At 37.7% G+C, this 13,597-nt stretch overlaps 1 protein-coding gene across 1 annotated transcript in view; it reads right to left on the bottom strand.

The window, feature by feature from the left end:
- The window catches only part of GRID1 (glutamate ionotropic receptor delta type subunit 1), a 541,426-nt gene that overhangs the window by 50,651 nt on the left and 477,178 nt on the right, over nt 1-13,597 (bottom strand). The window contains exons 9-11 of the mRNA XM_005236732.3: nt 4,369-4,470; nt 2,621-2,818; nt 304-628 (exon numbers count right to left, since the gene is read on the bottom strand). Coding sequence (XP_005236789.2) covers nt 304-628; nt 2,621-2,818; nt 4,369-4,470 — 625 coding nt within the window. The remainder of the gene's footprint in view (nt 1-303; nt 629-2,620; nt 2,819-4,368; nt 4,471-13,597) is intronic.

The following is a 13,597-nucleotide window of genomic DNA, read 5'->3' as shown; positions in this document are numbered from 1 at the left end:
GCAGCTCTGTAGTTCATTTATTGTATGATAATTTTTTCAACGTGGAAAAACCTGCTATGAGTGGGTTTTCTGGACTTACTGAGACAGAAAAGCAGAACATAACACACACTCCCACCCACCCCCAACTTACCTACCTCTTCCCACTTTTCATCAGCTGGGCTAATAAAATATATTACCTGCCTGTACGAGCCATCTTTTTCATCTTTAGACCATTCTGGCCAAGATCAACACATTCTGACCTGCTTTACCTAAGGCGGGATATTTCTGAATGTCCATCAGTGGTGTTTACAAGAGAGTAAGTACCTTGCTGAACAAAGGCGCCGTACACGACCCAGATGGCACTGTGGAGGGTGGAGGAAGCAGAAGGGCTCGGCTGGGAAGCGTTCTGCGCCCTGACTGCCTGGATCCGGTTCAAGACAAATATCAAGACGCCAACTATAGGGATGGCTGCAGCAATGCAAGCCCACACCGCAAAGTCAAAAGGAGCAAAGAGAGAGAAGATGTTGATTTTCTCTTCAGGCTTTTTGATTAAGATTCCCACAGAATAGTCCATGTACCGCTTGCTGAAGTCCACAACGCTTTCTCGTTCTGGTGTTATAGTGATGGCTGAGATGGCTAGGTCTGCTCTCTGCAAGGCAAATGCAAGAAATCAGATCTCTCCCTCTCACCACGAATCCGGCCAGTGTGAGCCTTAAGGAGAAACTTCTTTACGAACCAAGTGAGTCCATGCATTTTTTTCTATAACTTAACACTTAGACAAAATCAAATAAATTGTCTAAAAAGAAAACCAGAATCAATTTCATCATTTGAACATTAGTTAATTGCACTGGCCTAAAGCAGAGTCATGAAACATAACCTGCACATACTCTAGAACATAAAGCGTCACCCTGACTCCTCTCTGGAATGAGTGCAACTTATTTACCCTTTATCCCTCATTTGTTTTCCAAAGGATGCCTAAAGCTGCAATCCATATTAAGCTGGTGCACTGCAAGCAGTAAGAGAAAACCACCATTTATTCAGCTCGTGTATTTGATAGCAAGGTGCAAAGAGCTAACGTTTGTTGCTCTCCCTGCAAAAATGCTAACTTCCCATACTCGTGAAGGGATTTTGTATGACAACTTGGGGGAACACTGTGTTTGGTCTTTACAATGAATGAAGGAATTGCAAAAACTAGTGACTGGAAGAATGCACCAAAGGCAACTTAGGCCCTGAAACTGCTTTGACCTCAACGTTTAAAACAAGTGCGTTTTACATGTAGGGGGCCCTTAAAAAGTATGCAAACTCAATGAAAGATAAACCAGGAGTTAATAAATAAGATTCCCAAAGCTTTTGAAGAGCTGCAACTAGATTTTGAATATTTTTCCATCTCAATAAAAACAGTTATATACTTTTTGTTTCCTATCTCTAACTTTTGTTGGGAAAGTAAAGAAAATACTTTGAAATCCTTTGGCATCAGTGGAAAAGCTAGTAGCAGAAATACCATTTAGAAAATACCATAATAGATACTTTGTTGTTTGAAAGAACACAATTTCCAAATAAAATTAACAGAATTTCTTACCACATTTTCAAATCAATGAAATTCAAACAGCTTATGTCAATGTATAAATAAGTAAAATCTTCTTTATAATTCCTAGCACCGGCCAAGAATATCCCATTATCATGCACACGTATGCTATTGCTTTAATCACTTCTATTTCTTCCTAAACATCTACTTACTAGATACTGAGCCGCCTACTTACTAGCTAATGAGAAAGCTTTCACTTTTAGTAATAACTCCACTGCAGAAGAGTAACCTTTTCTACAAAGGGCAGCGACATGGAATATTAAATCCTTTGATTCTCCTTCTTGATTAACATTTGTCCCATGTCAGATAGCAAGAACATGAACAAAATACTCCAATTTCATTCTCTGGGAGATTCTAAGCTATAAACTTCCCCCATTTACTTCAAAGGAGTTCAATTAACTTATTCCTGATTCGCAAGACTGTAATTAAAAAAAGAAATTTAGTCCTCTGTTTTAAATGAATTAATAATATTGAGATCAGCTTAAATTCTGGTCCTTCAAAACATTTTTAATGGTATATTACTGGGCACGCTTTTTCTGTTTTGTAGTCAAACAGCTGATAATTATCAAATGCATGGTCACAAAGTGACGCAAATAAAGTCACACCTAGAAACGAGTAGCAAAGACATAATGACAAAAAATAAAATAATATTAATTAGTATTTTAAGAAGAATACATGATTTTTGCTCTATTTTCTATAGTCATCCACTTACACTCACGTGTGTCCTGTCTTCTTATGCTTACAGCTATGTAAACACATGGATTTACACAGATACAATTTATGTCAGGAACAGCTGAGATTAAATAGAACAAACGACTTTCCAGTTCCTATTCTGTATACAGGGTCTTAAATCTTAAATTGCACAGTTTACCCCATATACAAACTACCCATAGTGTTCTGCACTGGCGCTTTTATCCTAATTCATTCTCTTGTAATTTGGAATGGAGGAAGGGGAGAATCCCCTTACAAAGGTTTGACACCGTAATCTGAAAAGAAGTCTTTTTTTACTTTTTTTTTTTTTTTTTTTTTTTTAAATACAGCTTCTTCTCTGCGCACCTTGTTAATGAGTTCTCCAATCATGCCATTCCAGGAACTGTTTTGGAGCTGCTGTCCGTATTTTCCATCAGGAGCTTGATATATCTCATACTTGAAGCCCAGATTCTTGGCAAGTGCATCCAGAACATCAATGGAAAATCCTTTATATCGTTTTGGTTGCCCAAGAATGTTCTCCGCCACCATCACAAAAGGTTCTTCCTGAGAACAAAACAGTATCTTAACTGATACTTGAAACAAGTTTTTTGGTCTTCTTGTCTTAGCACAAGGATGTTCCTGAGTTAATTCTGGACAACTTGGCACAAATTTTGAGACACTACTAAAATTCTTAGGCAAAAAACTGTAGACTATATGGGATGCTATGAGGCTTCCCAACCAGACACCACTGCCTCAGCACCTGAGGCCTATCTGTGACCTTGGGCTTTTCACAGCACTTGAGAGGAGTCAGACTCCAGAAGACAATTCAACCCCCTCTAGCAGCATTCCTGGTGCCCACAGGATGAACTGCTCTTAGAAGTACCTTCCTCTTCTCACTCACTACAAAGAGGGCACAGACACACACCTTAGTGTCCAAAGTAGCTGTCTAGAATATAAAGTTAATTGTGTGAGTCCTGCATAGGAACATTACTACTGTTCATCTATCTCAGACCATATCAAATACAAAAAGCTTTTTTTTTTCCACAGACAATGATTAATCTCTTATCCAGGAGACATACCGAAACAAAAGCTAAACCCACTGCATTTTGTGAATATTTTAAATTCTGAAAAGTCAAAGAATAATCTTCCTGGAGTATTTTTTAAAGTGTGTTTCAGGACCAAGGCGATGCAGAATTTTGTGCTATGTTTTCTGTCAGACATGGGCTTCCTGCTCTCCTGCAAGGGAGCGCCGAGGCTGCCAGTGGCGCAGGCACTGCAGTAGGCTGCCTTCGCAACCCGGTACTGACACTCTCGTGGAAGGGATCTGCTCGCCTCCCACATAAGCTACAGCATAACCTCACCTCTCACCACAGAGAGGGGAAAAAAACTGGGGGCTGGGGGAAGTGCCTTAATGATCTTATGCAGTACTTCCTATCTGTACCATGATTCAGAAAAAAAGAAATAAAATGCACCAAAAGTCACCCCATTTTGCAATCCACAAACTACAGTATTTTAGGCAGCAATGCATTAAAGCCTTAATTTGCCCCTAATTTAGCACTTAGCTGACACGAGCTCTGCTACAGCTCTAGATGCTAACAGGCATTAGTCCCAAGAGCAGAATGAATTTTTGGAAAGACTACGCCTATCTAAAAGATATAGTTTATCTCAACAGGAATTTATGAGCTTGATGGAAGAAACACTTGATTAAATTTTACAGCCTGCAGTGTACAAGAGCCAAGATTAGATTATCATAATTGGCCCATCTGATCTTAAAATCCATGAAATGCTGGAAACTGCATATCCGAGTCAGAGTACGGTATCTGGAATGCACCCCTGTGCCCTCAGGCCTTATGCTGGTTCCATGCCCAGTAGGAATTACAACGCAGAAAAACAGCATAAGCAAACAAACAAATCTTCTGTGTATCTGACAGTGCACAGCTTTACATAAAATAATAAAAGGCCATGATCTACCTTCCTTGCTTATGTAACTGATCATCCAAAAATACAGAACTGAAAATGATAGGGAAAAATACTGCAGGAAGCGCCCAAAATACTCAGTCAAATCCTTTTTATTTTAAGCGTATTTTTTTTCCTGAACTCAAGTAGGATCATACCAAGACAGTCACCACTTTGAGTGTCAATCCTTGTAAGTCATTTCCCAGACGTCGTTCTTGCAGGCTACCGTTCAGTCCTTTCTCAGAGTCCCACGTCGCCAGCTAGAACAGAAAGTACAGTGAGTCTGAAGGACCATTAGGCAGAAATCTTTGCAGAAATCTTTCAGTATTTAAATAAACATTTAACAGTAGCTTGACCAAATCCAGAACTGATAGAGGGTGAGAGACTTTTTTTTAATGCAGAATCAGAATCAGTGAGAATCAGAGGACAGACATAAACACATACCTTGCCTGAATGTATTTTCACTGATGCCTATAATATAGCTGCTCTATTATCCGTAGTATTTGTCATATTATTTCACTTAGATCACACTGATGTGACACTTCTCTCCAGTAAGTTTATACTGTCTGTCAGCCCTCAGAATTATCTGTGGTCTCACTGTCCCATATTCCCCTGTCTGCTCAGAACCCTTCCTACTTTTCAAATCATTCCCACTGCTTATCAAAAACTGAGGTTTTTTCCTGCTGCATAATGTTCTCACTCATTGATAGTCATATAATCTTGACGTAGATCCTATGGTGTCAAACTGTCTCCTCTCTCAGACTTTCTTCAGATCCCATCTTAAGTCTTTTCTCTGTTCTTGCCCTAATTCTACCTCATCAGTAAAACAACAACAGACTCACGTTCCCAGGCTCCTGATGATCTAATATCTCATATCTACCAGTACTTCATGCATCTGCTAGATTACCTGGATGCAGATTTTCAGGATACCTCCCTGGAACATTACATCTAATTATTTTCTGTTTCAACTAAATGTATCACTTTAAAAATCAATTTTACTGCATTTTCTGAAGAGAAATGCAGTAAAAATCAATAAAATAGGTTCAATAGAAAAGTCAATCTTAAGTGACCTTTGGATTATTCAAACTAAATATGCTCTTCAGCAGCAGCAGCCAGACACTCCTTTTGCCTTCAAACGGAATCCACGGTGTCATTTTGTTCAGAAGAGTCATAAATAGTATCAAGTAGAAACTGTTTCCTTCTTTTTTTTCAGCTCTACTCTTAGACACCAATACTATGCTCACAGATGTGGAAGCAGTGTTGTTAACTGGAGGCATGTCCTGTGGAAATTAAACATAGTCCAAGATCTGTGAAATGTGGCTTCTTCCTGCCAGAAGCTAATTTTCATGTAACAAGTCAAAACCTTGGAAAGAACTTACTTCACTGAAAATGCCTGTGGCTAGATGTCCTACATGATTTATTTCTATGACTTCACTTTTATCCTAAAGCCTCAAAAATCAAACCGACAAATAACATGTGATGGGAATCTGTATAGTTTTATTTTTGTTTTGATGCACTAAACCAATAAACAGGGAACTAGAAAAGAACAGGACATTCGGTGAATATTCAGCCATAGTAACTATCACAACTGATGGAAATTTTTCTATAGTCACTAAATCTTCAAAGCTGAGACACAGGAGAGGAAAGACTTAAGATACACCTCCTTTTCTCTAGATGACCTGGATGATGGAGGAAGGGAATGAATAATAATGAGTAACATTCAGCTCTCTAATGACAATCCTGAAAGCTGAAGTATCTCAGTTTGAAAACTCTCCCCTCGTGATGCCAGTTTGGAGTGACAGATGAGCTTCTGCACACAAACAATACAGGTACATACCTGTAACCATGGTACCTTTTAAATTTGAATTTAGATGCTTGCTCTGAAATACATCCAGATGCTTCTTAGCTTTTGCTGTTGCCAAACCAAATTGACAAATTTGTTGTCTGACATGAATCAGTATGGTTAAGCAGAATTCAAATACCAGTATAGGTGTGTGTGGTATATATTGTGTCTCAAATCTGTAAAGTAGGTTCACTGTCTATGCCTTCTTCAACTCTTCTATACAGTTAATATACAATAAAGATACATGGAAGATACAGTGGCCAAAACGGCTTGCACAATCTACAGATGATAATTCAATATTTACTAAAAAATGGCAAATGTAACAAATTAATTTTTTACTTCACCACTGGTGGACTGACATTTCAATTCCTTCTCCCACTATTTTTTCTTTCAAAAACTCTATCAGATTTCATATCAAGGCCTTAGACTTCTCAAATACCCTACATTTCACATTCTTCATTAACTCTAATTCTAAAAAGGACACTGGAGGCATGCCAGTGCAAAACCATATAGTTATTCCTTTTATTCAGAAGGAGCAAGACAAGATTCCCCTTTTATGTAGCAGGGCTAAGAGCAAAGAGGAGAGTATTTCACATCAGCACAGAGCTCCATATTGTTCTCTGTGGAGGTACAACCTTTTCAGTCTGTTAAAAGGAAACTATATAAAGAAAGTTGATAAATGGAACATGAGGAAAACCATTTCCAGAAGGGATTTTTCCTATGCATCCTTGTGCTCCAGAACATTTCATTTGTTAAGAAGTGTGTCAGTTTTAACTTCTAGTTCTTGCAGACAGAATTTTGTTTATAGGACCAAAGTACTTACAGATAGGTCTATCAATTTCTGACAGCTGACCTGTCAAGATCAGTGCCTGAGAAACTAATTTCCAGCACTGTTAAACACAGTGAGTACTTCTGTTAATTGATAAGGCCATTAGAGTTTCATTGTTTGTAGAAATACCTACCATGTTCCTACCAGAAGTCTGAAGCCAAAGGTTATAGCACAGCCGTCAGCTGATAGGAGATAAAAAGCTTTTAGATCTGATTATGAAAAACAACTGCCTGCAGAATCAGCACTTGGAGGATATATTTAAAAAATCAATGGTCTGTGGAACACGTGTTTAATGGCAGCCTGGGTAGGGTTTTTTGATTCTTAAGTTACTTAAGATTCTTAAGTTATGGGAGTTCAAGTTTTGAAAACAGCTACTTTATTACACCTTTCCAATGTAAACCTTCTTCCTAGCTTCTCTTTCTGAAACAGTCATGTTGCCGGGAATCCTATAGTTCTAGCTGTACATCAGAGACTCAATCACCCAATAAAGACAAACCCAAGGAAACAAATGCGAAATTCACACTAAACGGTAATTTGTTGGAAAATTCTGACTCATTACATGCTTCTGATCTTTGCCAATATTTACTAGCATTTTCAACCGGAACTGCAAGGAAAAGCTTGGAGAGTGAAAGTCACAATTTTAACATTGTTTTCAACATCCACAAGCAATGTATAACTCCAAACACACATACTCAACACACAAGCAAAGCAATTACATGGCTAAACAACCTAGGAATGTCAAATGATAAGAGATGTCATCCAGGGTATGCCTCTTGATCCTGCTGTCCAGGGCTTTTTCCTGAAAGATACTGATATCTGTCAGGCCCTCAAAAGAAAACTTCTTATCAATGTAATTTTAGGGTTCCTGAGTTCCTATTGAAAAATTAGAAGTCAAATTCTCCAAAGCAGTTTCACGACTTTCTTAATGATGCAGCTGCTGGCTGTCCAATACTTGAGTGAGTGATTAGGGCCCCAGGGGAAATCATATTGAGATGTCATGGTAAACTCACACCAAAGAATATCGGAGACGGCTCCACAGAAGTGTGAAGACCTTCCTCAGCACCATGAAGCAGGCAATACTTCTGCTCAAATAAATCAAGGCTGCATTCATTAAGCACTGATTTGCAAGATTTCCTACCTCCTGTGAACTTGATCAACTAGATGGAGAGCCTGTATGTCGCTCCCTTTAGGAGATGAAACTGATAATAAACGCAGTTATTTGTTACACATCTGTTTGTCTGCAAAGTCCACATGACCATGCTACTCTATTATACAATAATTACGTATTTCTTGAATTGAGAACTTGAATTTAGTTTTCATAACTCTGCTATGAATGCTCAATGTCACTGGACTATGGCAAATGTCTTTCTCACACCCAAAAAAACGGAGACAAAAATTATCGCAAACTACTAGTAAATACAGTTGAAAACTGACATTAGCATAAAAAGGGAATATTTGACATGTCTATCACAACAGTGAATAAGATCATCTACACCGGTTTATGACGCAGTAGTTACTGTCCAAATAACATGTCACTACTATCTAACATCATTTTGAATATGACACCCGCCATCCTAAATCTGATTTACTTTTTTCAGGGAAAATGTGATTCCCATAAGAAATAAAACCATATACTATTTAGCAGATGTATAGTAATATTTGACAGGGCTACAATCAATCCAAAGCATGAATCTTCTATCTTACCAAAACCAGCAATCTTTTATTTGGTGACTCCTTTGGAGCTGAGGTTACATTGTCCAAAGAAACTAAATTTGGGAATCCCTGCCTTGAAATCTGAAAAACTTCTAACAGGCGGGAGCGTACAAGTTAGGCTGTTCTCCTGCCATGAGACACAGACACCTGTATAAACCCAGGGCATATTTTTTGTGAATATAAAAGCTGTTCTGTGCATGGAGTTAAATAAATTCATCTATGCCACTCACAATCTGATAATTCTTTTAGATTAAAGTTGAACTGAAATGGATTTCACTTCAATGACAACTTATTCCTTGAATTTGAAGCCAACTAAGTGTATAACCAGTATGACGTCCTTGTACCATGTACATATATTTTGCATGTTGGGGTCTCACTCCCTTTGACAGTCTTGCAATATGGCTAAACCCTTATTGAAACATTTGACATTATAAAAGCAGATTTTAGGCAAACATGATAATAAAAAAGATCCCAACCAAATAAACAAACCGTAAACAAGAAAATTAACGTTTACAGGAGACAAATATGAAATAAGGTAGTGGCCCATTAAAAAAGTGGAGCAAACTCGACGCTCCTCTCTTGCAGTTCTAAAATTCCATTTAAATAGTAAAACAAATATTTACATTGAATTCCACGATTTTTTTTAAATGCAGTATATCAGTAATCTAGACAATTTGCTGCCATTCAATATCATTCACAACAAGGTATTAGTAGGATTCACACACTGGATTATGTGTCATTCTTAAGGAACTGACAGGTTTCCCTGAACATAATTCCAATCTTTATGACTGGAGTTGCCTTGAAGGTACCAAAATACTTCCATTTGAAATATGGGATCATAATTAAGAAAAAAATAAAGAATGTTTTGGACTGTATATTTATGTAATCCACAGTTAAATAAAATAGGATTAGGAAAATACAAATGTAACAGTTTTTATACCTGCAAGCAAATACAGACACTGGTACAATTCATTTCTATAACAGCTGTGTAATTATTAGCAACATTCTAACATTTCTAAAGTATAAGCTTATAGTCACTATTAGAGATAAAATAGTGGATAAGATCACCACCTAAACTGATTTAAGCTCTATTCTGTGGTCCCACATAGCTCAACCTTGTTTGCAATGAAATACCTGCAAGTCATCTACGTTCAGATGTTTATTTCATTCTGACATACTGCATACATTTGTATTAAACAGGTAGCTTGTTTCCAAACATCTGCAGTAGGATTGTAATGCCTATGCACCCATAGCCGTAGAGTCACTGATGACTCCAAACCATATTAAAACTATGAAACAAAGGATTGTGAGCAAAGCCTTAACTGGTACAGAAACTCTTAAGTCTTTTGGGTGAAAATTTTATCCCATCCTGTTTGATGCACAAAATGCTCAGTTTTCTACGAAGGGGCCACACAAGGGCTGTATCTGCATGGTGAAAATTCAGAGAAGGGCAGGAAGGACCATGGAAATCTGCTCTGCCACTCCTGATACTTCAGCAAACAGCATCACCCATCTCCTGTGACAGTAAGCTCTTTAAAGGCAATGACTAGACAATACAAAGCAAGAAAAACTGGAGGACTAGGGGAAGGCTGCCTCCTTTGCAATGACCATGCCACTGTTATTTGTCCAAGAGGACCCTGGTTTTCTGTGCAGGACAGTGAAGCACATTGATGTGACTATTGATGTTTAATGGACCTTCAAGAATGTGAGAACTTCAGGGAGAAGAATGCAGCTTTTTCTGTGTTTTGCAAACTTATGGTGCTATATAACCGATAATAAAACATTTCTAGAGAATCACAGAAAAACGAGCATTAGGCAGCAAGTTTTTATAATGAACAAGTCTTCCTGGACAAAGTTGACTGCTTTTTCAATAGTACTGCAGAAATAATAGGTAACTGAAATGAAGAGGACGATATACTTGTATCTGAATTTTAGTGTTTCATTCAGGGTCTTGTGACATGTCACCTAGGACAATTTGAATTTGTTTCCTGAATACGGACAATATCATATGATTTATAGACTAGCTTCTAAGCAACAATGAAGAATGATGTGTCAAGATGAGGAGAGACATTTTGAGGTAGCTTTACAGCAAGTGAATATTAAGATCTTATTTACTTAACAGGTTTTTTAATGATTTGGAACAGGAAATAGCAAATAACTAAAATTAAAATGTCTAAGATGCAAAGCTATCACAAAACTGGGAAGCACTGAAAATATGTCAGACCAGAACAGCAAGAAAAAATAAGTGGGAGTGGTAAGAACCCAGACATGAAATAATATGCATCTTGCATAAGTAGAAACAAACACTTATGAAAAGGAAAAATGAGAAATTCTTCAATTGAAGAAACCAAGACAGAAATTAACGTTAAAAAATTGTGCAGGCTGAAAGTGAGCTGCAAATGTTTGATGAGCTTGTAATACAGTGCAGTATGGTTTTGGTCTTCATGTGTCTCATGGTGCAGGCTGCACCGAGAGCAGTCACAACATAGCTGAGAAGAGTATAGTCTTAATACCATGTATAGCATCTGTCTGAACAAGATTTAGGCATACTGGAAGAAAATCAAGGGCAAACAGAACAACTATTTCTGTGGTGGAGGAGTCAGTTTCTACAAGAAGAGTAAAAGACAAAATGTGAATATCTAAGGTAACGATGACTAAGAAATGGGAAACTGGAATCAAAACTAGATATAAGACAACAAAACAACTGCTACTGACTTCTAATAATCTATAGAGACCCTTTCGCATCAAATACAAACCATTTCCTAGAAATGTTTCTTCATTCTCAATGCAGACTGTGAAATGAGAAATAGATAAAAGGGCTAAGCATTTCTGGGTCTTTCTAAACAGAACAATTTCTCACAGGAAAGGTTTGTCACATCCAGGATACATGAAGGAAATCAATGAACAGCCCAACAGCCTGGTGGCTCCTTAATTCACCAGAGATATCAGATTTGAACCGGTGTTTCACATAATGCTGGATCCTAGCTAAAGGTGGTTAGGATAACTTTTCCCATATGCGGAACAACTTCATTCGAGCCCCAGAGTGCAAGGTTTAGCCTGCGGTCTCATCAGTTTGCCACAAGTCAGGTGAGTGGATTAATCACCATCTTTAAGGCCAGTAGGGGGGCATGTTATCATTCACAAAGGTCAAAGGTATTGGTTTAGTCTTTGTGATGAATGGCATAATTCCTGAATACTTCAAAACCTCAGATATTTTCACATTCAATAGAAAAATCCATTCCCCACTGCTGAAGTGAAGCCGTTCCTAGAACTCAGCCAGGGAGAAACTATGCAGAACGTGCATAGGAGCAATTTAAGGTCCCAGCCCACAACCACTTACAGTTGTGCTTTAACTTAGCGAACCTATGTAATACCATTGAATCCCGAGAGTTACACTTATATAAAGTTAACTGAGCATAGACCTAGAATAGAAAATAAAGAAAGTTCAAGAACACTGAAGGAGGGATTTGAGTAGGAAAGAGTAATTGACCTGAACTGACATATCTAAGGAAACAGATATACACCACTGCTCTTCTGAGAAGCCAGTGAGATAATTGGCAAATGTCTAGGATTAAGATGCCACATGAAGACTGCCCTTGAAGTAGCACAATGCCCTTCAAACCATCTAAGGAGACTGGCTCACAATTAAAAGGGAAGAGTAGCATTAACTGAGTCACTACCACATAGATAGTCCCTTGAAATTCCTATTTAAGAAAACAAATCCAATTGTGTGAACAAAAAGTACTTCAGCAAGAAGCTGCAGAGTAACAAGCAGAAAATTTATACAAATTGGAAGGAAAATTTCAAAATAATTCAAAGGACTCAAACCTAATGAAAAATGATAAAAAATACATGAAAACAAAATGCAGATAAGTATCAGAAACATGGTTTTGCCATGTAAGATCAATTACAGTATTAAAGCACTGTCATCCAGAGAGTAATTAGCGTCTAGAATATAAAGTGTCTCTCTCCATGTCTTTTACAGTAATTTCTACATAACAGATAGGGAAAACCTAGGGAGGAAAAACTACACCATCTACACCAGAACTGTGGGGGTAGTTTAGGAGGACAGAGCACTACAAACAGAAGCTTTGGTAGAGGTATTTTGGCATTAACTTTCTTCATTCTCTAGAAGCCTGTGCATTTTTTCAGCTCTTGCTCTACAAATTCTGCTGTTCACTGCAATTAACAATTTTGACCTTACCTAGCATAACTCAGCAATATCTTCCTCCACTATTTTTACGGTCCTTCATTACAGAGAATATCAAATATTTTGATGTGGCAGGAAGTGGTTTCCTTTATGTTTTTCATTAGCCAAAGATCAGTTCAATTAAATCTAATGGCCGTATTATTAAAAGCCAACTATTTTACATATAGAAGGACTCTATGACATAAATGAAGAGTAGACACATTATGCCTTATACTATCAATATTAAGGAAGCTAAGATATTCTTATACATGCATTTGTGTACATAGGGTCTTCTGCAGTATGGTAACTGAGGAGTTTCATTTGGAACTGAAGTAGCAGTTTTCTGTAACACTATAGCTTTTATTGACACGGTGTAAGACTCCTCATACCCCTCGGGAATGGATCAGCACCATATACTTTATATTTTATATTCCATATACATCACATTTACTATTATGTTGAAGGACATAAATTACAAATACTATCTTTTTGCTGAAATAAGATATTGCTCCATTAATTGGCAGAACAAGACACCATTTTGCCAGCAAGTCAATGAAGGAGCAATGATACCAATTAAGGATTGCTTCTCTTTCTATACTGGGATAGCTAGTGAGCATCTCTGACCTCTTATGCGACACAAACACCTACGTTCTGCTGTGCCAAGCCTGAGCAAAGCGTGTATGGGGCAGCAAATCTGCATGAAGTAGAAAAAGGAGCTGACAGGACTTGACAAGATAAATGCAACTTGTTAATATTCATTATATAAAAGTATAAACGGGCCATCTTCAGCTCTGATAGAATAAATTGCTTCAA

Source organism: Falco peregrinus, chromosome 1 (genome assembly GCF_023634155.1).
Source record: "Falco peregrinus isolate bFalPer1 chromosome 1, bFalPer1.pri, whole genome shotgun sequence".
NCBI classification, from domain to species: Eukaryota; Metazoa; Chordata; class Aves; order Falconiformes; family Falconidae; genus Falco; species Falco peregrinus.
Note: the sequence above shows the minus strand (reverse complement) of the source record. Positions and strands in the feature narration are given on the sequence as shown.